The following is a 25,315-nucleotide window of genomic DNA, read 5'->3' as shown; positions in this document are numbered from 1 at the left end:
CTGCAAAGTAAGCATAATTATAAGTTCTTCCAAATAAATTAGTCAGCAGGGGAAAAACCAAAAGGTATGAGACAGCAATAACTACCTGCCCATCACGTTTGCTGTCACGGTAATCAGTCCACTGCTTTGGGTCATCCAAAAGATCAGTCCAAGGAGCAAGTGAAGAGTCTCTAACTTTCTTTAAATCATCTATAAGCAAATTAGAATGGAAAACTTTTGGAATGTTTCGAATGAACCACTTAGCAATTACCATGAAATAAAAGTTACATATATATATATATATATATACTGCATCAAGACTTACTTGTTGAGTGCTTCAATTCAGGTTTCAAATCAATTGACATGGAATCCAGTTTATCTTGCAGCCATTTGGGAGTTGAACTATTAATAAAGAGTAACTCACCATCCGTTTTTCTTTCAAAAGCTGCCCCCTTTGGATTCTCCTACATTAATTTGCAGCAATATTTAGAAAATAAGTTTGAAGGAAACATCATCATTGCCGATACTAGATGGGCAAAACAAAGATGATGAGTCAAAGAGGAAATTCAATAACCTTTAGATATCGGACATCCCACCATTCAAAAGGGTTAGAAAGGAGATCGTTCCAAGTGTTGTCTATGACATGCTCCTCACTTGCTAATATGATAGAAACAACATATCACTAAAAAGTTCTCAAGGGCATTGTGGTTAAAGCCAAAGCAGCATAACATATATAATGCACAATATTCAGAACCCATAATTCCTACTGTTAGTTTAAAGAATTTAGTCTTATATGGATCAAATTTTTCCCCGGTATTAAACTTTAAGTTCAGCATAAAACTTATTGTTATTCAGAAACTTTGCATTATGTAATGGACAACAATGGCATCCACATCATACCACCAACAGCTAAAACTGTCACAGATTAATACCTTTTTTTTTTCCCCCAAAGATAGGAGTGAGACTTGAACCTGCGACCTCTAGGTGAGTATAGGAAGACTATGCCATTTAAGCTATAGCTCATTGGCAGATTAATACCTTATTTACTACTGAAAAAAAAAAATCTACCGTATACATATACATTGAAAATTGGAAGATATTATCATGAAAGAAAAATGAACTGAAAGTCTAAAACACAGATTAGCAAAAAAAAAAGTTTCTTCATGTCCATTAACTGCAACTTACTATGCATGCATACCATACAACCACAACGACTTATCCCATTAGGTGGGGTCGGCTACATGGATCAAATGACACCATTGCGGCCTATCATGCATGCCATACACAGCATTGTTTATTTGCTAATCTCATTCCCTCATCTTCACATTCTAAGATATTAAGAACAACATGCTAATAAATAGAGAAGAGCATACACCAAACAAACTACCTGTACATTCTTGCTTTGAAGTTGCAGATATTTTCTCCAGTTGAGGATATCCTTGGACAAAGTTGAGGCTTTGTACAACAACCTTAAATGATTAAAGCAAAGATGTGAATCCCAAACCTTACATCTTTTCCCACTGAATAATCAACAAGGAACCACCCTATAAGACGGGCATAAGAGCGAAAGGAAACATGCTAGTCATGTCTGTAGCTAAATAATTTTTTATCTTTACTATAATAAGAGGGGACGATGGTATTGGAAGCCATTGGTTGGATACTTCAAAATTGTGCTGGAACAAACAGTACTGTACAGACTACATAATCAATTCCTTCCAATGTTCTTTTTTATTTCTGTTAACCTCAAATTCATGAGAAATAAAATGGACCTGAAGGAAATAACTTCAATGCCGTATCATTGCAATGCAGCTTCAAATAATTAAATCAAAACTTCTATTTATTCGATTAAGTGATATATATCTAAACACTGAAAAGGAACATATATTTCATTTCTCTCCATATCATTCCACTAACCATGAAATGTCGAAACATAGTCTTAACAAGAAGAAACTACAAATAAAGAAGCAGAATTTTGCTTCACTTAAACTACTAATTTCATTTACATATGAAACCATACCTGAATATTGCTATTACTTTGAATTTGGTTTTCACCTAAACGCGGTGGATCAGCAGTGAGTTGACCAGCCACATATATGAAATCGTCTTCCTTGAGATGGCAAGCCGCAGAATGAGCCAAATCACCCTCAAATATAACTGGAATCCTTGTATCAAGAATCAAAAGAGAAAAAAAAATCCATTTAATTCGAAGTAATTAAAAAAATCACATGATTGATCAATTTACTAGCTGGTGATATACCTAAAATTGAGCTAAACATTCATACGAAGCTACTAAACGCAAAGTTGTTAGTAACTGTCATAACAGTAACTGTACTAATTCATAGCTTAACTTTGTAACTAACTACAACACTTTCTTTACGTGAAGTATGATTAGAGTAGTTAAACAGCTTCATTTAATTTCTCTGCAAATAAACAGAAAGTAAAAGTGCGTAGCATACCAAAGGAAAGGAGAAGAGTGTGACTCTTGGCGAGTGATAACGGTGGCGGCGTAGGTTCTGCCGTCGGGAAAGGTTTGGAACTGAACCGGCATCCGAACCTGACCGATTAGGTTCACGGCATTCGCTACCTTCGGCTGGAACGGGATCTCCTTCGGCCTTGGAATCTCAGCGGTGTCAGTAGGCGGCGGAGGGATGGATTTGGATCGCCGACGAGTAGTGGAGGAGGAGGAGTATGATCGAAGGATCAGAGCCGTTGAATCCGCGGGCGCAGCGAACAATCGCAACGCTCGCCGCAGAGAATTCATTTCGGAGCTAAGAATGTGAAAGAAAAAGAGTGTCTAAAGCTAAAACCCTCTCTGAGTCTGCAATTTTCCTCTGCCCTATTTTTTTTTGGGTCTAAACCCCTTTTCCTTCGTAAGAAAGCTCAGATTAACTTTGGACAGGTCTGGGCCGGATTTTTTGTGGTAAGTATTTATTTATTAGAGAAGATAAAAAATAACTAATATGTGTGGGTCTGAGTTCTTCGGTTTATTTATATGCTTAAATAAGTATAAGGTTTGAATTTTATCTTATGTAATAACAGATCTTTAAATAGAACTCAAGTTGTTATGTTGTTTATCGGATAATTTTATTACTTATATTGAATTTTTAATTTGTATGTTCATTAAATTATATAATAATATTGTATATTTATAAAAATTCACAGATATGGTCGGATACCATGGATGTCAGATAAGATTAGGATTGAATTATTCTAAACTCGCGAGTAAAATAGAATTAAATTTTAATAATAAATTTAATTTGATAAGATTAAATTCAAATTCCACTCCATCCTATTCATTATCATTTTTAATAATAGATTTGTACTTAAAAAAAGAGATAATTAGGAAAACAATAATAGTATTAATACATCAAGCATATTAATGTATTATTTTCAAATCTTAAATCGTATATTTTCCACTAATTTTTAATTAAATAAATATAGGCGTGTATACGAAATTTTAAGGGGTAAAAAACCCAAATATACCAAGGAGAGCTCAAAATTACCAAAATCAGCCAAACCAGAAATCCATACCTGAATCAACCAGGACGAATTATTATATAATTCGAATCAATAAGATTCGAATTATACTCTCAAGTAATTCGAATTTATATAATTCGAATTATCTCCATGCAACAAATGAACGTAATTCGAATCAATATGATTCGAATTATAGATATCCAAAAAATCATGTAATTCGAATCAATACGTTTCGAATTAAAATAACCTATTTCGAATTTAGTTAACTCGAATTACTAGGAGAAGTTCACTTTAGAGAGGTTCGAATCTAGTTGATTCGAATTAGGGTTAAAACGGATTTCCATGGTAATTCGAATCAAGTTGATTCGAATTACAACTGTTTCGGCTATAAAAGGAGTTCGAACCAAGTTCATTCGAATCAGTTTCTCTTTCTCTAACCCCACCAAATCCCAGAGAAAACGACCAACCTTTCGTACGAGTAAGAGCAGAGCGCCTTTTTTTGTTGATGGGGGACGATCCGGGAAGGCTTTATCGTTTGGATGGAGTTGCTCATATCGCCGGTGTGATCAACGACGAGGTTAGTGGTTTATGAAAGCGTTTTATGATAACGGTATTTGTTAATGGTTTTTGATAATGGTTTATGTTACTGTTAGTGGTTTAGGATAGTGGTGCAGGCTAGTGGTTTATTGTTAATGGTTTTTTATAGCGGTTTATTTTAGTGTTAGCGGTTTAAGCAAGCGGTTTAGGCCAGTGGTTATTGTTAGTGGTATTTGAAATTGGTTTTTGTAAGCGGTTTGTGCTAATTGTTTTGGATAGTGGTTTTAGTGATGGTTAGCGGTTTAGGGGGGTGGTTTGAGTTGGTGGTGTATGGTAGTGGGTTTTGTTAATGGTTTTTTATAGCGGTTTATTTTAGTGTTAGCGGTTTAACTAAGCGGTTTAGCGGTTTAGCGGTTAACGGTAGTGGTTTATGATAAATGTGATCATGCATCTGTTTTTGTTAATGGTATTTGCACTAGGTTTGAGTGAGCGGTTTGTGTATAAAATGTTGGTCGTTTGTTTCATATATCTTTTACACATCACGATTTATTTTCTGGTTCCTTATGAAACATATTGTATATGTTAGTGGGTTGTGCATCTGTTCTAATTATGCGGTTTATGTACTGGCCAGCCTCGTCGTTGCATATCCAGCGTTAGGCGGCAGCAGGGGATGCGTCTTGATGAGAGGTACGTTCCGTACCTGCAGATGGCCGGATTGTACCATCTTGCGAGACTGAATGACAGATGGTTCCGACTAGACGAGCCCCTAGTCAGCGCATTCGTCGAGAGGTGGCGGCCTGAGACGCACACCTTCCACATGCCGTTCGGAGAGTGCACCATCACGCTTCAGGACGTCGCATACCAGCTGGGGTTGCCAGTGGACGGAAATTACGTTAGTGGTTGCCTGATAGACTTCCACCTTTACATTGAGGGTGGGAGACCTGCTTGGCAGTGGTTCCATGAGTTGCTCGGTGTTTTACCTCCCGAGAACCAGGTGCAGAAATTCGCAGTCAACTGCACCTGGTTTCAGGAGACATTTGCAGAGTGTCCAGACGGGGCTGATGAGGAGACAGTTAGGCGCTTTGTCCGGGCCTATATCATGATGTTATTGGGTACGCAGCTCTTTGCCGACAAGTCCGGCAATCGTATACACATCAGATGGCTACCTTATGTTGCTCGGCTTGAGGAGATGGGTCGCTACAGTTGGGGGTCGGCGGCACTTGCATGGTTGTACAGGTGCATGTGCTGAGTCGCCAACAGACATGTGGTGAAGTTAGCTGGCCCTTTACAGTTACTACAGTCTTGGATATTCTGGAGGTTTCCCACTCTTAGACCATCTGGGTATGATGAGATTAGCTGGCCCCTTGCCTCGAGGTACCGTTATTATTTTGTATTATATATTCTTCTCGTATTTATTTTCGATTATGAAACCAATTTTAATGTTTCTCGTACGCAGATGGTCTGGTTACAATCCTGAGATTAGCAACAAGGGACCTCGGGTACAGATGGCTCGCCTGAAGATCGACTTGTTACAGCCTCGGCAGGTAAGTACGCAGAACATATGTGTATTTCAAGTCATTGTTTCAGTTTATATTGTCCAACCCTTTTAATTTTTATTTTTCCAGTTCATATGGATGCCCTATAGCGCACTAGACGTCATCCAGGTTGTACATCCAGAGGTCTTGGAGCCTCGGCATACGATGTTATGGCGGTGCAGGACGTCCCTGATTTACTTTGCGGTTGTGGAGTGGCATCAGGTTGATAGAGTTTTACCTCAGTTTGGCGGCGTTCAGCCCATACCGTCTCCCGCCTTGAACATCGACTTCTTGATGTCGAAGGATGGGAGAGGAGGTGACCGTTGGTTCCCGGCACAGTACGCTGACTGGCATGTTCACTGGCAGGAGCGTGCGGAGCACATTCTACAGTTTGACATCGTCCCCGACCCCGGTCCGTCACACGATTTCTTGACATGGTGGTATCAGCACGGAAAGAGGTTTTTGTCGCCGGAGATGTTATTGGTGGATCCTTATCAGTGAACTTCACGCCGGATCGAGTTTTTCTCTTAATCGACCCTCTATAATGTACCAACACTAGGAAACTCTCCTCACTAGCCATCTCCCCACTTTGTTCACAGCATCATGAGTTCACAGCATATATATATAGCCCTGGTTCGTGCTATATATATATAATTCGAAACAATTTGTTTCGAATTATCACAACCTAACCTAGTAATTCGAACTAACTAAACTCGAATTCCTTACTTATAATTCGAAACAATTTGTTTCGAATTATGTTGAAACACAAGCTAACCTAGTAATTCGAATTAATTAGACTCGAATTCTTTATATATATTTCGAGACAAATTGTTTCGAATTACCTTATGTTGTTACCTTCATAGTAATTCGAATCATATTGATTCGAATTACTTTAACTCGTTGCATGCACATAATTCGAATGAAATCAATTCGAATTACTTGAGAGCATAATTCGAATCTTATTGATTCGAATTACATAATAATTGGTCCTGGTGGATACAGGTGAAGATTTTTGATTTGGCGGATTTAGGTAATTTCGAAGTCTCCTTGGTTTATTTGGGTTTTTTGCCCAAATTTTAATATAGATTTAGTAATTTTAGTTTTTTAACAATTGTTGTTTAGTTAGAATATCTATTTTATAATATGTATTTACAATAGTTAGAATTTGATTTGTGAATTTGTTACGATTTTTTTTATTAAAGATAGAGAGATTTAAATTCGCGATTTTTTGAATGAGTATAGAAAGACTATGCCATTTGAGTTATAATTCTGAAAACTTTTTTTTGTAACCATGAACCGTTACAAAAAATGAATCGATTAAATGCGAAAACCGCAAATTTCGAAAACCGCTATTGAATTGTCGAATCGGCCAGGAATCGGTCGGTCGAACCCAACCGTGATTCGGCCGGTTTTTTGAATTGGGAAGCAAACGGCGCCATTTCATTGATTATGAATCAATGAACGCTAACTCCTCCACTACTCGTCTACTCCATTAGTCCAGTCTCCATAGCCCTAGCCTCCAGAACCAAAACGCGCTAGCCTCTCTCTGTCTCTCACACTCAGTCCACAGCTCCTGATCCTCCCTTACTTCCGTCCAGCCACCGCCTGCTCCCTCACTTCCCCTCCATCGCGCAGCAGCCGTTGCAACCTTCCTTCCTCTCCATCTCGCAGCCACCGTGCGAACGTGGAAGCCTCAGTCGCGCAGCCACTGCCTGTTCGAAGGCCGTTCGAAGCCCATTCGAAGGTGAAACTTGTCGTGGTGTCTCCCTCTTGCGTGCTCTGTTCAAGGTTTCTAGCTTCTAGGTAATTTTTTTTAACTATAATTGAATAATTTGTTGTTAGTGTGAAGTTCTGTGAATTGTGAACCATGAACTGTGAGCTATGTCTATGATTTAGATTTTTTATTTTTCTGTGAACTGTGAACTTTGTTGAATGATTGTTGAATAATTATTGTTAGTTAAGTTGTGAATTTTGTTGTTGTAACTTGTTACTAGGTTGAATTATTATCGAATAATTTTGACTTATGAGATTATTGGGTTGGAGTGATTTGCTGTGAGTTCTTGTGAACCTGTGATTTTGTACTTGTTAATTCATTAAATAGTTGTTGTGATTCTTGCAATTGAGATTATTGAGTTGTTTTGCTCTTCTCAAATTGTTAATTTGCTAACTTGTTGTTGTTATTGTGATTCTTCATTCTTGAGATTGAAATTATCTTTGTTTTTTGTTATTGGGTTGCTGGATTTTCTATTTGGATTTTGTACTTGTTGGTTCGTTAAATTATTGTGATTCTTGAAAGTTGAAATTGAGATTATTGGGTTGCTTTGTTCTTATCAAATTGTTAATTTGCTAAATTACTGGTGTTATTATGATTCTTGAGATTGAGATTGTCTTTATTTTTTGTTATTGGGTTGCTGAATTTTCTATTCGGATTTTTTGTAATAATAATTGTTGAAACATTGATTAATTGTTGGTTCTAAACCTTGTTGTTGATTGCTTGAAGCATGATTAATTTTTGAAGCATTGATTGATTAATTGATTAGGATAGGGTTGTGTTGTGTCGTTCCAAGATGAATATGATTGTTTTGCACTTTTGCTTTGCGATGCTTGCCAGTTGTTATTTGATCTCATCGCATTTCAGCATTTGATCAATGAAATATTTTGCAAACATTCAGTTTTTGGTTTGTATTTCTATATATTGACTTGGATTTATACCTTACTAAAAGTTGTCCAACGGAATAAGTCAAGCTGATCTCATGAAAATTCCAAATGACTAATAAGATTGAATGACAAACTTGGATCAATTGGATGTTGGCATTTTATGTTTGGTTGATTGTTTTTGTTATTTGATTTTTGAGTTTGTATTTGAATGAGATCATAACATTATAGTTTATGTAGTACTTTTAATTTGCATGATATTTTAAAGTTTATGTTAGAATATAATTATGTTTTAATATGTTTATTTATATTTTATTTATTATTTTATTATAAAACGGTTTTTTCGGTTTAACCACGGTCGAAACGGTTGAACCTATAAATCAATGAATTAATAACTAAAGCGGTTCAATGACCGGTTCGGTTTTCAAAACCTTATAACTCATTGGCTTGTTATGATTTTATTTTAGTTTATTGAATTTTAAATTTTTAATTGAAGATTTAGTTGAAACTTGATTAGAGAATTTTATAAAAGATTCTTCAGAACTTTTTTTTTCCCAAAGATAGAATATAATATTATTAATTGGAAGATTAAGCAACAAATAGAATTGGTCCAACTTTGGACAGCACAATAAAAAAAACAAAACAGGGTACTCCCACTTAACTTACTTTAAAACAACCGAGACTAAGGTACTCCCACTTAACTTACTTTACTAAGGTACTCCCACTTAACTTACTTTAAAACAACCGAGACTAAGAACTCAATATAGTTACTTTGATTGGTTGTTGGTTGGATTTGTTTGGGCCTAGGGCCGTGGTTGGAATGAGATGAATCGATGGTTGATTTCGGTTTTGTGTTTCTGGTTTGGAATAAAATATGAAAGGCTATTTTGGTTCCGCATAGATAAACCGTTTTGAAAGGCTTTTGAATTTTTGAGAATTGAACGGTTCTTCTTTCAGAAAAGATTTTCAGACTTTACTTTTATTGTAAACCGTTGTTTTTGAAAAGGAGGCATAAGACGGTTATTAATCACTAGTACGATTTATCTTCACATATCCTATTACAGTAATTCCCAAAAACCCTCTACTGAGAACCCTTTCGAGGATGATGTTCTCACCCCCCTACATTTTTCCCCTTTCAGGATATGTGCGCAGAAGTTACGAAGAGTTTATTTAGTTGTTGCTCTGATACTCTGTATTGTTTTAGTTATGGTTTAATGAACCCTCGCCTTTATCTTGATATATCCTGTAAGAGAGATAGGAATTGTATTGGTTAATGCTTGTAATATTATATATGTATACGTATATATATGGATGTACCCTTTATGAGTTTTTGTAAGTTGTATGGTATCTATGGATGTATGTTATCAAACGAAAGTATTTTTGGGAGCGGTATTGCGGTTTAAAGTTTTAAACAGGCTCATATTTTAGTATTAAATAATATAAAAGTCGTCGTAATGTCCGAGCTATCAGAGTCGCGCAGCCGGAAGCGTGAGCTTTGGTAGTTAGGGTGTTACATTATGGTATCAGAGCAGTCCTTCCTGTAGAGCTTGAGGAATGGACCGACTATGCTTCAGTTGCATACTCTGAGCATTTGTCATGTATTAGGTCTTGTCGAATGACGAGAATTAGAGCTTTATGCACATGACGGTCTATTGATTAACGCTGTTAGTCTTGCATTGCAAAATTCTTGGTAATAAGTTTGGCCGGCTTAATACTAGTGAATTATGTATATGAAAGCACTGATGGGTTATCATAGATGATATACGAGTTTTGAGTAAATTGAATTGCGGGTTTTGGGAACGCTGGAAACTATTTCTCAAGGCTATTCAGTTGTGTGTCTTGAATTCTGTTCGAGTCGACCTGTTCTTTCATATCCTAACTTGAAGTTCTTGTTTGCTAGTCCTTTTGAAAAGTAGTTTGATTTTTCAACTCTATTCCTCTATCCATATGCATTCTTGTTTGTTCTTAAATGCGTACGCTCGGTTGGAATCCTTGTTGTATCTAACTGTCTCTGTTTGAGTTCTTTCTGATTCAAATAATCTTTGATATAGCTTTGAACTTGTCTTAATGCGCTGTACCTTTTTAACTCCGGATTCCAAGTTCATTCTTAGAGAACTTGTTGATTCAGTTTTCCTCTTATTTGACAGTGATTACAGCTAATTTTGAGATTTTTATAAAAAATTGTTGTTGACTAGATATACGCTTATCTATATGTGGAACTTTGAAGATTTCTTATACAGTTTAACAACTATTTATTTCTAATACATCACCTGTACTTTTACTGGTTTGCGGAACTGCATTTACTTCAAATACAATTTGACTTTCTAGTAATTTTACTATAGTTCCAATGCACATCTTCATTTGATTATGTATTTGGGGTATTTTTCAAAATTCTGGAAAGAAAGGGGATTTCTCGCTTTTATCCCGGTTGAGTTTCATTTGATAAACCTTACTTAATTTATTTTGATTTGAGCCTGATTTAGCATACTACATGGTTTATGCCATTGTTGTTCTTTTGAAAATATTGGACTCATAGCTTTCTTCTTATGAACAGACTCGTTCCTTCTTAAGCTTTTCACCTCTATGAATGTCATACGCGACCCTGTTCTTAACTAATCTTTTACATCTTGTGAACATTACCATTGATCTTGGTTTGTCCTCTCTTGTGAATCTCATCCTTACATGAGTCAGTTTGATTCGTTTCAAGTTAGTGCATTGTTTATTCTCTCATTATATCCACAAGAGTTTTTAGTCAAAAATTTATCCTTGAGAAATTACAAATGATTGAGTTATCGTTTTCTATGACTTTTGTATTCTTTTGGATCAATTTAAGACTTGTTTGATGTTTCATGTCTAGTGGATCTTGTTTGAACTACTTTAATTTAAGATCCTTTCTTGTATGGCTTGACTCCTTTTAAGTACATTCTAATCTCCTTGAATATCCTTCTGAGATGGTGATTTCAAGAACACTTTGGAGTCTTGTCTTGAATTTTTCTAAAGAAGTTTTGAATTCTCTTTGAAGGAATACTAAACGGAATTTATTTTCTGTTGCCTGGTTATGATTGAAATCATTGTTCAAATTTTGGCAAAGTTGTTTTAAAGTTGGCATGCGCTATTTTAAATAAAGTTTTGAAGAACTTCCTTGTCTAGTGGAAATCTGTTCAATTGTAATGCACCACTTGTTTCCTTTACCAATTTATAAGTAAACTTTTACCTCGGATTTTCTCTTCCAAGTAGAGTTTAACTTTCTCTTTCGTACTTGCTATAAATGTTATACACGCTTGTTTGAATATGAAATTTTGAGAATTTTGAACAAGTATTTGATTACTTCTGAGTTTCTATGAACTGCTTTTGGTTAGGTTGTGCACTTAACTATCCTTCTAAAATATTTGAGGAAATATTTTAGCACTTGGCCAAACTTGTGTGCATTTTGTTTTTTTTTAAAAAAAAAAACTCTACATGATCTACTTCAACATGAAATTGTATTGAAGTAAAGCCACATTTATGCTTTTGCTACTCTCTTGAAGAATGTTTGTTGCTCAACTTTTCTTCTAGACTGCAAAGTGGTTTTCTTTGCAAGTTTTCAATTCTTTTATGAACAATGTATTTGGAAGTATTTTTAATCATGCTCTTAAGTTCTGTGAGTTTTGTCTTGGGTTTGAGATATTCTTTTCTGTAAACCTCATACTTCTTCGACTCAGCTTGAATTTGTTCAAACTAATGCATTGATTGTCTCCTTGTTGATCCTATTGAATTTCTTTGATCCAAGGGTTATCTTTGAAGTTGTCAATTGAATTGTGTTTAGCAAACTTCATTGCTTGAGCATCCTTGTTTATCTAGAATTGGATATATTCTTTCAAATCTATGAGTATTGTCTTTGACATTTGTCTCTCCTTTCTAAGATCTCGTATCCTTCTGAGTAAACTCGAGAATTGTTTTGATATCACGTGCGATATGTATATGTAGTAACGCGATGCGTTAGTTCTTTAAGACGTGATGTGTGCATACGAAAGTTGAGGCGGTAGGTGTGCAACGTTAAGAGTTGTGGGTGTTTTGTTCCTTGCGAACGGGTTTGTGGTCATTAGGCTTATGATCGGTTATGGGGATTGTAAAGTGCTTGATGGAGTTGGAAGGTTGAAACTTTGAGGTTAATATGAGATTAGTGTGTGGATGTTAAGCACGTCATTTTAGCCCCATCCTGTTTTATAGCCTTTGATGCTTTGCCCTACTATCACATGATTGACCCATGTTAACTTTTGCTTTGAGCCTACCTTGTAACGTTTGCCTTGCAATCACACTCCTATCTTTGCACCCTTATGCATATGACAATCAAAGTATTTGAAAATCGTATATCTGTTTATATGATGAGATATTTTTGCTTCTTCCTTAAATGAGTTCAAGGGTAAACTATTATGAAATTCCTTTCGTTTTGCATCAATTTTCGAGGGCGAAAATTTTTATAAGGTGGGTAGAATGTAAGACCCAAAACCTTTGAAAAAGGGCCATCATTAGCTAATTTCAAATTCAGTGTTTCTGTAGCTTTAATTTCGGAAATTTCTCTATTAAAGAAAATTAAAGCAAGTTTTGATTTATTGAATTTGAAATAAATTGAGATTATTATCCAACTTTACAATTTTTGGATTATTTTCTATATTCAAATTATAAAGTTGGTAGTTGTGAAATAATAAGGATTTCTATATAATTTGGATTAAATAATTAATATTTTAAATATTAATACTACTGTTTTGAGAAAATAAAGGATTTAATTATATTATTTCTAATCATTTGAGTTAGACATTTTATTGAAAATAATTTGTAAAAGTAATGAGCAAATAGTATTTTCTATATACAATTAGTGTTGGATTTAGTTTGGGTTTCAATTACTACATTATTCCCAATTTTATTTGAAATTACCAAACTACCCTTAACCCTAAGTTTCAAAAACATGAAACCCTAATCTCTAACCCTAATAGCCACCGAGCCTTTCCCCCCAAACACCCAGCAGCGGCAGCACACACACACAAAGTTTCCTTTTTCTCTGAAAGAACAAAAAAGAAAGAAGAATGGGGGTAAGGGGAAGGGGCCGCAGAATAAGGGAGAAGGAGAGGAAGACTCGCGCCGGCGTGCTGGTCTCACTGCCGCCATCGCGCCGCCGTCCTGCTCAACGCTGCCGTCCCATCTTGCCACGCCATCGTGCCACACCTTGAGGGATGTCACGCAAGGGAAGAGAGAAGAGAGCGTGCCGACGCGTCCTGCCATCGACCCACGTCTCGCCGTTGCGCCACCGTCCCCGTGCCGCCGTCATTCGGTCCATCCGCAAGTCGCCGAACCCGGCTGAGAGAAAGGGAGACGCGCGAAGGAGAGAACGGATCTGAGGCCGAGCTGAGGTCCAACCACCGCGTCGGAGTCCTTCCGCGTCGCCGCCGTACGCGCCGTGACCTGCAGCTGCGCCGTTGCCAGTCGTGCTTACTCAACCGCCGTGAAGCCCAGCTGTTGTTGGGAACCTTGTCGCCACTCATGGGGTGTGCCGGTAAGCCTCTGCCGCTGGAAAATGTCACTGCTGCTGCGTCGCCAGAGTTCTGGCCGCCGGAAAGACCTCGCTGCCTCAGTGGTTGTGGTCCACTGTATGGCCGCCGGAGAAAACCGCCTTGGCCGCTGAAACCACCGCCGGTAAGGGTCTTTGCAGTTGGTTCTCAATCCTTCCTATTCCTGGTTCTCATGGTCATGACGTTGTTGTGCAGTCACGGTTATCGTTATCGGAAGTCGTCGCCGCTGCCGCTTGAGGTGGCTGCCGCCGAACCGGTTCGGAGGCCGCCACTGTTCCGGTTCAGCCGTTCCTCCTTCGGCTCGGTAAGCGTTTTCGATTTTAAAGCCCTTTAGTTGCTGTTCTGTTATCATACGCTGAGGTTGTGGCGTTAATTGCTATACGATTGAGTTTCGGTTATTGTATGTTGCGATTAGAGTTGTTGAGATTGTTGCGAAAGTGGCTGGGAGCTGAGGTTTTGGTTGCCGTCAATTCGGGTTGAGGCGGAAAGGACTTGATGAGGCGTTTGGGTTATGGAATTGCGTTTTGAGGTAGGGGCGCTTTCCGAAAACTATATTTTGTATATTGGAATTATTACATATGGGTACTGATGTGAGGATGTGTATTTGGTGATTGTATCAGTCTTATGTATTGTTTGGTTGTTTTGTATAAATTATGGGTGTTTGTTTGACTCGACTGTTGTGTGGCTTTGTGAAACGAAATACTTTTGAAATTGACTCTTTTAAAGCTTTGAGATCGAGTTGAATCCGTTGGAAATTGATTTGAATTGAATGGATTTTCTTGAGAATGTGTAAAATAGAATACACTCTTGATTTCAGCCTGGCTGGCTTTAAATGATCTGATTTTTGATAAATGATTGTTGTTGAACCGTTTCTTTAAAGCTTTAGAAATGAGTTTATTCGGCTGATAATGATTTGATGTTGAAACGGTTTTCTTGAAATATGGAATTGAGATGACTGTTGGATTTTGGCTTGCCTTGGACTGATTTTGAAATTTGGGTTGTTGAAAAGGATTGTGAAACGGTTTAGTTGGGACCCGAACCGGGTGGCAAAGTTCAAGTTTTAGGGGAGATGCTGCCGAAATTTCTATAAAATCCGAGTCTTTATTGAAATGTTGTCTGACAAATGATGAGTTAAAGACTTCTACTATTTATTCGAATTATCAAGAAAAGGATGATTCATGCTTTTGAAATGAATTATTAAAGAAGAAATTGTGATTTAGTCTTGCTTCTTAAGAAAGGCATTGTATCTCTTTCAGGAGAAAGTTATTTAGATGAAACTTATGTTTTAAAGCTGTTTTAAAATGTGACGAGGGCAATGCCTTTGAATTTGACTTGAGGGTTTCAATTAGAGGAGTTTCAATGACTTTGAAAGAACCCGAATGTCTATTGACAAGTTTCATTTTGAAATGTTTTGAGAAAGGTTTTAAGTACTCTTTGAATTCTGAATTCTTGCAAGACTAAAACAATTTTGAACAGTTAAAACGTTCTAGAATTTATCATGGGGGTTGAAGTTGGTTTTGCCTAAGTAAAGGAAACGGCTTTGAAAGAAGTAGATGATTACACGACTCGGTTTGGCTTAGATCCTATTTTCTTACTCAAATCGGAAAGCCAATGTTTTAATGATTTTAAATGAATTTGGTGAAATGAGTTATGTTATTCTCCCCTAAAGACTTGGGACTCTGCCGAGAAACTTTTGTTATAAAATCCCATTGTTGGATGGGTGATTTTGAATATCTCAGAGATTTTTAACTTGCCATGATTATGGAAGTTTTGGAAAGAGGGTGTCGAGAGTGGCATTGTTTTTAAAAGGGAAATTTACCTTGAGTGAAAGTGGCTTATGAGCCTGAGATGATTTGAGAAATGAGATCTTTAAAGCCAAGGCTGAAAAGAGTTGAAATTTGATTTCAAAGTGAAATGACTTGAGAAAAGTGATTTATGGCCTAAAAGCCGGTTTTATGAATTTGATGATTTTGAATGGTGGAAGTGCTGTTTTTATTATGGGCCGGAATGGCTGTGTATGATTATGAATATTGGCTGGTTCTGGATTGAACCGTAAGCCGGAATGGCTGTGTATGATTATCAATATTGGCTGGTTCTGGATTGAACCGTGAGCCGGATGGCTGAGATGGATGTTGATCCATGGCTAAGAATGAATGCATATATGCTGAGATATTGATAAATGTGAATGTTGCACTTCCACTATCGGAGATGAGAGTTTCCCTGGGAGGAAGCAGTGGCTAGCCACCACGTGCTACAGGTTGAGACTCGAAGCTCTTTTGACCCTATGTCGTAAGTGTGGCCGGGCACTGTGAAAGTCCCGGATGAGCTCGCCCCCGTAAATATTCACCAGTGAGGGTGATGGATATGGATCATGATTATGATCAAGTTTATGATGAGTATAACTCGAGTTGGGGATGTGCGACAGAGGGACAATCCAATGGTTAGCTACCAGGACTTGTCGGGTTGGCTTTATAACCGACAGATGATATCATCAGCCACTAGGGACAGGCATGCATCATATGCATCTATGTGACATTGTTTGGGTGTGCATATTGTACTTGGTTTGCCTTTGTGACTACTTGTGATTAACTGCTAATTGTTCTACTTGCAATAACTGTTTGTTTGTGCTTGCATCTTCCTATTTGTGTTTGCTACTGGGACTCTGTTGGACTGTGGTGATTGGTTGTTGGTTGGATTTGTTTGGGCCTAGGGCCGTGGTTGGAATGAGATGAATCGATAGTTGATTTCGGTTTTGTGTTTCTGGTTTGGAATAAAATATGAAAGGCTATTTTGGTTCCGCATAGATAAACCGTTTTGAAGGCTTTTGAGTTTTTGAGAATTGAACGGTTCTTCTTTCAGAAAAGATTTTCAGACTTTACTTTTATTGTAAACCGTTATTTTTGAAAAGGAGGCATAAGACGGTTATTAATCACTAGTACGGTTTATCTTCACGTATCCTATTACAGTAATTCCCAAAAACCCTCTACTGAGAACCCTTTCGAGGATGATGTTCTCACCCCCCTACATTTTTCCCCTTTCAGGATATGGGCGTAGAAGTTACGAAGAGTTTATTTAGTTGTTGCTCTGATACTTTGTATTGTTTTAGTTATGGTTTAATGAATCCTCGCCTTTATCTTGATATATCCTGTAAGAGGGATAGGAATTGTATTGGTTAATGCTTGTAATATTATATATGTATACGTATATATATGGATGTACCCTTTATGAGTTTTTGTAAGTTGTATGGTATCTATGGATGTATGTTATCAAACGAAAGTATTTTTGGGAGCGGTATTGCGGTTTAAAGTTTTAAACAGGCTCATATTTTAGTATTAAATAATATAAAAGTCGTCGTAATGTCCGAGCTATCAGAGTCGCGCAGTCGGAAGCGTGAGCTTTGGTAGTTAGGGTGTTACATACTTCATCCATGTAATGTCCTTGTAGCAAATTCCTCTTCCATCTTATCTGCTATGGAGACAACTTCAAAAGGTGAGAAGCTATTATCTTCGAAGATCTTCATATTACGCACTTTTCATATTTGCCAGAGGGTGAAAGCCATCTTTGCTATTTTTCTGTTTCCTCCATCTTCTCCCATCATCCTTCCACTCACATGCACCCACAATTTCCAAAGTATGTCGTCATCTCCAGCCATTTCTGATGGTTGGATCTTTGCCAAACACCATATCTGTCTTGAGTGAGAGCAAGAGGCCAAGCAGTGGGTCACCGATTCCGAAGGATTTGGGCATCTAGGGCATTGTGACAGAACTGTTGGGAATCGGTGGTTCAAATTCTACCTCACTGGAAGACCATTGTGAAAAGCACGCCAGAGGAAATTTTTTACTTTGGGAGGGCATTGGATCCTCCAAAGAGCTCGCCACATTTGTTTCTGCTGACAAACTTCAGGTAGCAGTTCCGGTGGATCGTGGAGCATTCTAAAGGCGAGTACTGTCCATTTCGCTCTGCTGGCCAGGTTAGCAAATCTTCCCCTTCGTTTATTAGAGTTTGTAGAATAATCTGTGCAATGTCTGGTTGAAATGTTGCTTCTATAATATCTCTTCGCCATTGTTTGTTGTGATCTATTAGCTGTGAGACCCATTCAATTTGATTGTTGGCAGTAGTATTGTTGTGAATTGAGCTAGGATCCACCTGTTTTAACCATCTATCCTCAAAGACCCTGACTTTTCACCTTGTCCTATCCTCCATAGACAGCCTTCTTCGAGAATTTTTCGCCCTTCCAAAATACTGCGCCACCCCCATGACGGATTGTAGCCTGTCTCTGCCCTTAGAAAGGAAGTGTATTTAAAGTATCTGCTTTTTAGAACTTTGCTCAATAGAGAGTGAGGTCGAGAAATGATTCTCCAGCCTTGTTTTCCTAGCATAGCTAGATTAAAGGCTTTTAAATCCTTGAAATTCAATTCCCCTTGAGTATGAGGTCTACAGATTATATCCCAACCAATCCAATGTTGTCTTCTTTCATTCTCCTTTTGTCCCCACCAGAATCTCATTATCATACGTTGTATTTCCTCAATAAGAGTCTCAGGCAGCTTGAAACACCCCAACGTATATATCAGAATGGCAGTGGCTACAACTTTTATCAATGTTTCTCTGCCGCTGGCTGATAAGAGGGATTTTTTCCAATGCTGTAATTTCTTCGCCACCCGATCCTTAATATAATTGAAGGTTGCTTTCCTCGATCTCTGTATCACTGAGGGCAGACCCAAATATTTATCTTGGTTCCCAACATGGGAAATGTTGAGGATATCAGATAAAGTCTCTCGAGTTTCAGGATTGGTATTTTTGCTGAAAAATAAGGATGACTTTTGTAGATTAACCATTTGTCCACTCACCTCACTATAAGATTGTAGGATCTTGGCTATGTTAGCACATACTTGGGGTGTTGCCTTACCGAATATAATTGAGTCATCTGTAAAGAATAGATGAGTAATGTAAGGACATCTGTAGTTCAAACGAATTCCAGTGATCTCATTCCTCTGTTCTCCTCTGTGGAGCAGATGGGAGAGTCCCTCTGCACAAAATAAGAATAGATAGGGGAAAAGGGGGTCGCATTGTCGCAATCCCCTACATGGCTTAAAATAACTATGAGGTTGTCCTTCCACAGCAACAGAGTAGGAAACGGTCGTTACACATTCCTTCATCCACTCCACCCACCTTCTACAAAAACCCAATTTCTCCATAATAGCCCAAACGAATTTTCATTCAACTCGGTCGTAGGCTTTGCTCATATCTACTTTCAACGCTAGTTGTTCATCCCCAAACCTCTTATTCTTCAAGAAGTGCATAAATTCGTGAGCAATCAATACATTATCACTAATGAGTCGGCCCTTTATAAACGCACTTTAATTATCGCTAATAATTCTGTTCATAGTATGTTGTAATCTATGCACAAGAATTTTAGAGATAATTTTATAAAGGGTAAAATACTAAATTGGTCCCCTAGGTTTGGGCGTAATTCTATTTTGGTCCTTAAAGTTTAAAGTGTTCTATTTGAATCCAAAAAAGTTTCATTTAGCATCAATTTAGTCCCACAGTGAGGTTAAAATTAAATAATTAACAAAATGTCCTACATAACAACAGTTCAAGAACAAAATCAACAATCTGGAGAACAAGTACAAGCTCTAGAGGCACAAAATCAACCATTGATGCATCAATACATTTATTTATCATTTTCTTTAGTTTTATAGAAAATATTTTATTTATATTATAAAAAAAATAATAAATAAATGTATTGATCTATCAATGGTTTATTTTATGCCTCTGGAGCTTGTACTTGTTCTCCAGATTATCGATTTTGTTCTTGTACTGTTGTTATGTAGGACATTTTGTTAATTATTTAATTTTGACCTCACTGTGGGACTAAATTGATGCTAAATGAAACTTTTTTGGATTCAAATAGAACACTTTAAACCTTAAGGACCAAAACAGAATTACGCCAAAACCTAGGGGACCAATTTAGTACTTTACCCTTTTATAAAAAATAGTACTAAGAGTGATTGGCCTCACCTGGTTCATTTTTCTAATGTTGGGATCTTTAGGAATTAAGCATATGTGTGTATGATTGAAGGCTCTGAGCATCTTCCCTCCCTCAAAGAAGCTAAGAACAGCATTAAGAACATCCCTTTTAATAGTGTCCTAGAAAAACTGATAAAATTTTGCAGTGAATCCATCATCTTCAGGTGCTACGAGAGGATTAATAGAAAAAACTCCATCTTTGATTTCTTGATCCGAGACTGGTCTAGTTAGCCTTCGATTGGTATTGTTATCTACCCTTCTAGTCAACCCCTCCAGCTCCTCAATCGGTTCCTTTGGTTTAGAAGTAGTAAATAGGTTTTCAAAATATTACTGCGCAATACTAGCTATTTGTTCTGGATTAGTACCAACCTCACCCGAATCACTTTTCAGCCTGTGCAACTTATTTTTGCTTCTCTGCATACGGACTTTGGCATGAAAGAATTTTGTGTTCTTATCACCCCACTGCAACCATTGCACCCTGGCTTTTTCTTTCCAGAATCTTTCCTCCCTCTCATATTCATCTTCTAGTTTCGCCTCTAAGACCCGGATCATAGTAGTGTCAGCCCCTCCACCTTTATCCTTCTCTGCATTCAGCTTTGAGTTCAATTCAGCAATATTTTTTTTTGAGTTAGTAGACGAATTTTTCTGCCATGCCACCAAATTGTGTCTACATTGTTTAAGCTTGCTGAATAATACAAACATCGGCGATCCTTCAACCTCCATATTCCATGAATTTACCACCACATGCCTAGCTTCTTCGCTATCACACCATCTTTCCTGAAATCTAAACCTTCTCTTTGTTTTAAAACCTCCTCTATCCGAGGAAATTAGAAGCGGTCTATGGTCAGATCCTGTGTCATCTAAGTGCACCACCGAGCCATTTGGGTAATTCTGTTTCCACTAAATAGAGGCCAAACATCTATCCAATCTTTCTCGAATAAGGTTAATTCCTGCCTGTTTATTACTCCAAGTGAACATACTACCTTCATATCCAATATCAACCAGGCTGCCTCCATTAATAAAGTCTCGAAAAGCTTGAATAGAAGATATAGTTTTCATTCTTCCTCCTTCTTTTTCACTAAAGGCTGAGATAGCATTAAAATCACCAGTAATCAAAATATTTTCTCCAGCTGTATCCAATATACTTAAGATTTGATTGTATTGAACGTTTCGTTGGGCCTCCTCATTATGCAAATGTACTCCAAAAATCTCCCAAATTCTGTTCTGCACATTGTCTCTCCAAGTGAATTGAATAAAAAAAATCATCATGCTGAATAATATTAATATCTTCACCTTCCTTCCACATTAATACCAGCCCTCCTGCTATTCCTCTTGGTTCAACATAATAGAACTTCTGAAAACCTACTTTTCTGCCTTGTTTCTCCACAAACGAAATAGTATTTTTGGTCTCGCATAAGAATACCACTTCGGGGGAATGGGTCCTGCATAACCCTTTGATGCTGTGAACTGTTAGGGGTTTTCCCAAATTCCGACAGTTCCACATGATCATCTTCATGAACCTTGGGGTGCCGCTTTTGGGATGACACCCTGAAGCCCTTTAGAATAAAATTCAGTAGATAAAATAGAGTCTTCTTCGATCAAGGACTCATCTTGTTGCTCCGAATTCCGCTTAACACCAACAATCTTGCTCCCTACCTCCGTCACCTCCATATTTCTCACCAAATGTTTGATTTTTGGTCGTTTACTACTTCTTTTAATACCTCTCTCCGTGCTGCCTACGTGAAACACCCCTACTTCTTCTATCCATATCGAACCTTCCATACCTCCTGGCACCGGTTCTGTTCTAGTGTATGGAATAATGTTTTGGTTTTTCTGCGGATTTGAGATGTGATATTGAGCTGATGGCTTTAGAATGTTGGTTTGGTTCAGGTGTATTTGAGAATATGGGGGTTTATGGATACAGTTGGGATTATGGTCATTGAATGATAGGTTAGAAAGGTTTTTTAGAAGACTTACTGGTGTAGGTTTATTATGAGGTTGAGAGAATCCAGTCTCCTTTCCACCTGGGTTTGGGTGTGAGTTCTCCTTTTACTCTTCCACTCTCCACCCGATCTGATCTGCTTTCAACACTCTATTCCATCTCTCTTTAATCTCCTGCTGATTTGCAGACAATTCCAGGTACTCTTCGCAGTTCCTTGTTTCATGCCCGATGTGACCACAGAAACTACAATAGATCCCCAATTTTTCATACTTCAGCATAATTTCGAAAACTGTATTATCCGGACTAGCTACTTTTATTGATTGACGTAGTGTCTTGGTCACATCCATATTAACCCTTATTTTCATAATCCGGTCCTCCTTGCCTCTCATGGCAAATTTATCAGCCTCCATTACCTCCCCTAGTTTTTGACCTATCCTCCGAGCCGCCGTTATTGTTTTGCAAAATTCAGGCATTTTTCACATTTGGATCCATACTGGAATTCGAGTAAAGTCCTCCTGTTCCACTTTCATACCTGGCTGCCATCTTCTAAGGTAGATCATATAATTCTTAAACAGCCATGGAGATCCCCTTTCTACCCTTATCACATCTGCTTCCTTAGAAAAGAAAAATTGGAATATATTTTCTCCATGCACTTTGACTCTAAATCCTTCAAGTTGATTCTAGATAGCTCTGAGTCCACCCTCCATTGTTCCGCCGCTAACCCCTCTATCCGCCATTAGTCTCCCTATTAAGCTTTTAGAGCATATTTCGACTCCTTCCTTCACATCCTCCACCTCCAATGCTACAATCTCCTCCTCTTCTGTTTCAAGTAATTCTGGATTCTGCGTAACTCTCACTTCAGGTGATGCCATAAGATGGATTATGAAAGAGAATTATAACATTAAAGAAGGATAAAATCTCACTGTTCACTCAGATTATTTGGAGAAGGTCTGAACTCTTAGTGATTAAGATTCACAAAAAAAAAAAAAGTCTGAACTCTTAGTAATTAAGATTCACAAGAAAAAGAATAGAATAGAATTAGCAAATTAGGATTTACAAGAAACCTTAGCAGAGGTACAAAAAAACCCTAGACACAAAAAACACGGAGGTACATTCAAAATTTTTTAATTTTTTAAATGATTTAGAATTCAAAATTTAAGATTCTTCGGAATTTGATTTGAGTGTTATTTGAAGGCTTTATTGGATTTAATTAGCAAATTATGAGTTTGATAGTGATTTTTTTTAAGAGTTTAATTTGTGAGTTCGTTACTATTTGATTTATAGATTTATTGGATTCTGATTAAAGATTTAGATAGAAGTTTCCATTTTTAATTTTAAAATTTTGAAATTAGATTTTGAACTATTCCAGTGGATCTACGTACTTTTATACGAATTGTTCTGAAAGTACTAAGTAGTCTTCGCTCTTCATTTAATATTTATTTTTTAAAATCTCTTCTGAACTTTATATTTATCTTTTTTTTTTTTCCCCTTTTCAGTGACCACCAACACCAAGTGAGATCTCTCGACCACCTTCACTCGCTCACTTAGTATTTTAGGGGAGTGGATCCTCTCCAGTGGAATAAAAATTGGATGGTATCCAGTAGAAGATCTCACCCTTCATTGTATTCTCTCTCTTATTTATTTTTGGTCCCACTTAAAGAATTGAAAGTGGGAGATTACACTGTATTATAAAAGAATGGAGAGGATCCATTTCCGTATTTTAGACTCCTCCTCTTGGATAAAGGAGGACCGTTGACTTAGCAAAGTAGCAAACTCACTCTAAATCTCAGAAACAAAACCAACCAGTTGAACTGTTCAGCTGAACCAGCTCACGGTACCCACCGACAGTAACACTAACGGTAACGGTAACCGAAACTGCATCCACACTGTAACAAACAATGCAAGTAGACCCAACACCGCCGCCGTCAACGGCACCGCTCCTCCCGCTCTCTCCTCGCTCCTTCTCCTCCACCACCGCTTGCCTCCGACCTCTCGTCTTCACCTCCCTCTTAACCACCACCTGCATCTCCATCTCCGCCGCCCTCGCCTTCGCCTTCCTCTTCTTCACCTCCGCCACCTCCTCCGCCACTCCACCACCACATCCACACTCCCGCCCTCTCAAAAAGCTCCACCACCCCACCGTCATCCTCATCTCCTCCGACGGTTTCCGCTTCGGTTACCACCTCAAGTCCCCAAACCTCCCTACCCTCCGCCGCCTAATCTCCAACGGCACCTCCGCCTCCGCCGGCCTCGTCCCGGTGTTCCCATCCCTCACCTTTCCCAACCACTACTCCATCGTCACCGGCCTCTACCCTCCCTACCATGGCATCATCAACAACTACTTCTACGATCCAATCACCAACGAGAAATTCACCATGACAAGCCACGAACCTAAATGGTGGTTAGGTCATCCGTTATGGGAAACCGTCGTCTCCAACGGTTTGAAAGCTGCCACGTATTTCTGGCCAGGTTCTGAAGTTGTTAAAGGTCAGTGGAATTGTCCTGTGAATTTTTGTGCGCACTATAATGAATCTGTTCCTTTTGATGATAGGGTTGATACGGTTTTAGGGTATTTTGATTTACCAATTGATGAGATTCCTTCTTTTATTACATTGTATTTTGAGGATCCTGATCATCAGGGTCACCAGGTTGGTCCTGATGATCCTAGAATTACTAGGGCTGTTGAGAATATTGATAGGGTTTTGGGGAGGTTGGTGAAGGGGTTGGAGAAAAGAGGGGTTTTTGATGATGTTAGTCTTGTTTTGGTTGGTGATCATGGCATGGTTGGAACATGTGATAAAAAGATTGTAGCTTTGGCGGATTTGAGTCCCTGGGTTGAGATTCCGGCCAATTGGGTGCATTCGCTGACGCCTTTGCTCGCGATTAAGCCGCCGGAAGGGGTTGATCCGGCAGGGGTTGTCGCCAAGATGAACGAAGGGTTGAGTTCTGGGAAGGTTGAGAATGGTGAGTTTCTCAAGGTATACTTGAAAGAGGACTTGCCTAAGAGGTTGCATTATGCGGCAAGCGACCGGATTCCACCGATAATTGGGTTGCTTGAGGAAGGTTTTACGATCGAGATGAAGAGGAGCAGTGCCAAGGAGTGCGCCGGGGCGCATGGCTATGACAATTCCTTCCTGTCAATGAGGACTATTTTCATTGCTCATGGTCCTCAGTTTGAGAGAGGAAGGTTAATACCATCTTTTGAGAATGTTCAGATTTACAATTTGGTTACTTCTATACTCAACATAAAGGGTGCTTCCAACAATGGTTCTGCTTCATTTCCTGAGTCTGTTCTTCTACCTCCTGCTCCGGCTGCCATGTGAGTGTTTGATCAGAATCATGAACACCACATCAGATGTTGTAGCAGAAAGAATGTGTATGATGTACTTTCATTCTTCTGGGATTGAACTGTTACATTGTTTAAATTGCTTAGTCCTTTTCATAATTGTACTCTCTAGAAAGGATAGAGACTGTGAATTATGAGATGTTGCTGAAATAATTGGCATCATCATGTACTTTGATTCTTCAAGTTGCTTTAGTTAAACCATCTTTAATTGCACATGATTGTAGTTTAGTTTAGTCTAATTCAGTGAATAAATGGCTGTCTTCACAAA

The 25,315-nt window shown here is 38.1% G+C and overlaps 3 protein-coding genes across 4 annotated transcripts in view; 1 reads left to right on the top strand and 2 right to left on the bottom strand.

Annotated features, from left to right (window-relative positions):
• LOC107644490 (protein OSB2, chloroplastic) overlaps positions 1-23,246 on the bottom strand; it is a 24,748-nt gene extending 1,502 nt beyond the window's left edge. Inside the window, exons 1-7 of one of the 2 annotated variants that reach the window (XM_016348356.3) lie at positions 23,202-23,246; positions 2,436-2,956; positions 1,997-2,141; positions 1,367-1,448; positions 554-636; positions 305-443; positions 86-189 (exon numbers count right to left, since the gene is read on the bottom strand). In XM_016348356.3, coding sequence (XP_016203842.1) covers positions 86-189; positions 305-443; positions 554-636; positions 1,367-1,448; positions 1,997-2,141; positions 2,436-2,740 — 858 coding nt within the window. In that variant the 5' untranslated portion in view covers positions 2,741-2,956; positions 23,202-23,246. Of the gene's footprint in view, positions 1-85; positions 190-304; positions 444-553; positions 637-1,366; positions 1,449-1,996; positions 2,142-2,435; positions 2,957-23,201 lie in introns of those variants that run through there. The other variant, XM_016348357.3, reaches the window with a different exon arrangement.
• Positions 20,087-20,482, bottom strand: LOC148566219 (uncharacterized). The gene has a single exon (XM_088487454.1). The coding sequence runs from the start codon at positions 20,480-20,482 to the stop codon at positions 20,087-20,089; it is 396 nt and encodes a 131-aa protein (XP_088343580.1).
• On the top strand, positions 23,198-25,315 carry LOC107644489 (nucleotide pyrophosphatase/phosphodiesterase 1). Its single transcript, XM_016348355.3, has 2 exons — positions 23,198-23,261; positions 23,426-25,315. Exon 2 carries the CDS (start codon positions 23,600-23,602, stop codon positions 25,022-25,024), a length of 1,425 nt encoding a protein of 474 aa, XP_016203841.1. The 5' UTR covers positions 23,198-23,261; positions 23,426-23,599; the 3' UTR covers positions 25,025-25,315.

The sequence above is a fragment of the Arachis ipaensis genome, chromosome B5, assembly GCF_059453495.1.
Source record: "Arachis ipaensis isolate K30076 ecotype BB chromosome B5, ASM5945349v1, whole genome shotgun sequence".
In the NCBI taxonomy this organism is placed as follows: Eukaryota; Viridiplantae; Streptophyta; class Magnoliopsida; order Fabales; family Fabaceae; genus Arachis; species Arachis ipaensis.
Note: the sequence above shows the minus strand (reverse complement) of the source record. Positions and strands in the feature narration are given on the sequence as shown.

Coding starts and splice junctions, on each gene's coding strand:
- LOC148566219 (XM_088487454.1), bottom strand. CDS start 20,482: ATGGAGGTTGAAGGATCGCCGATGTTTGTATTATTCAGCAAGCTTAAA.
- LOC107644489 (XM_016348355.3), top strand. CDS start 23,600: ATGCAAGTAGACCCAACACCGCCGCCGTCAACGGCACCGCTCCTCCCG.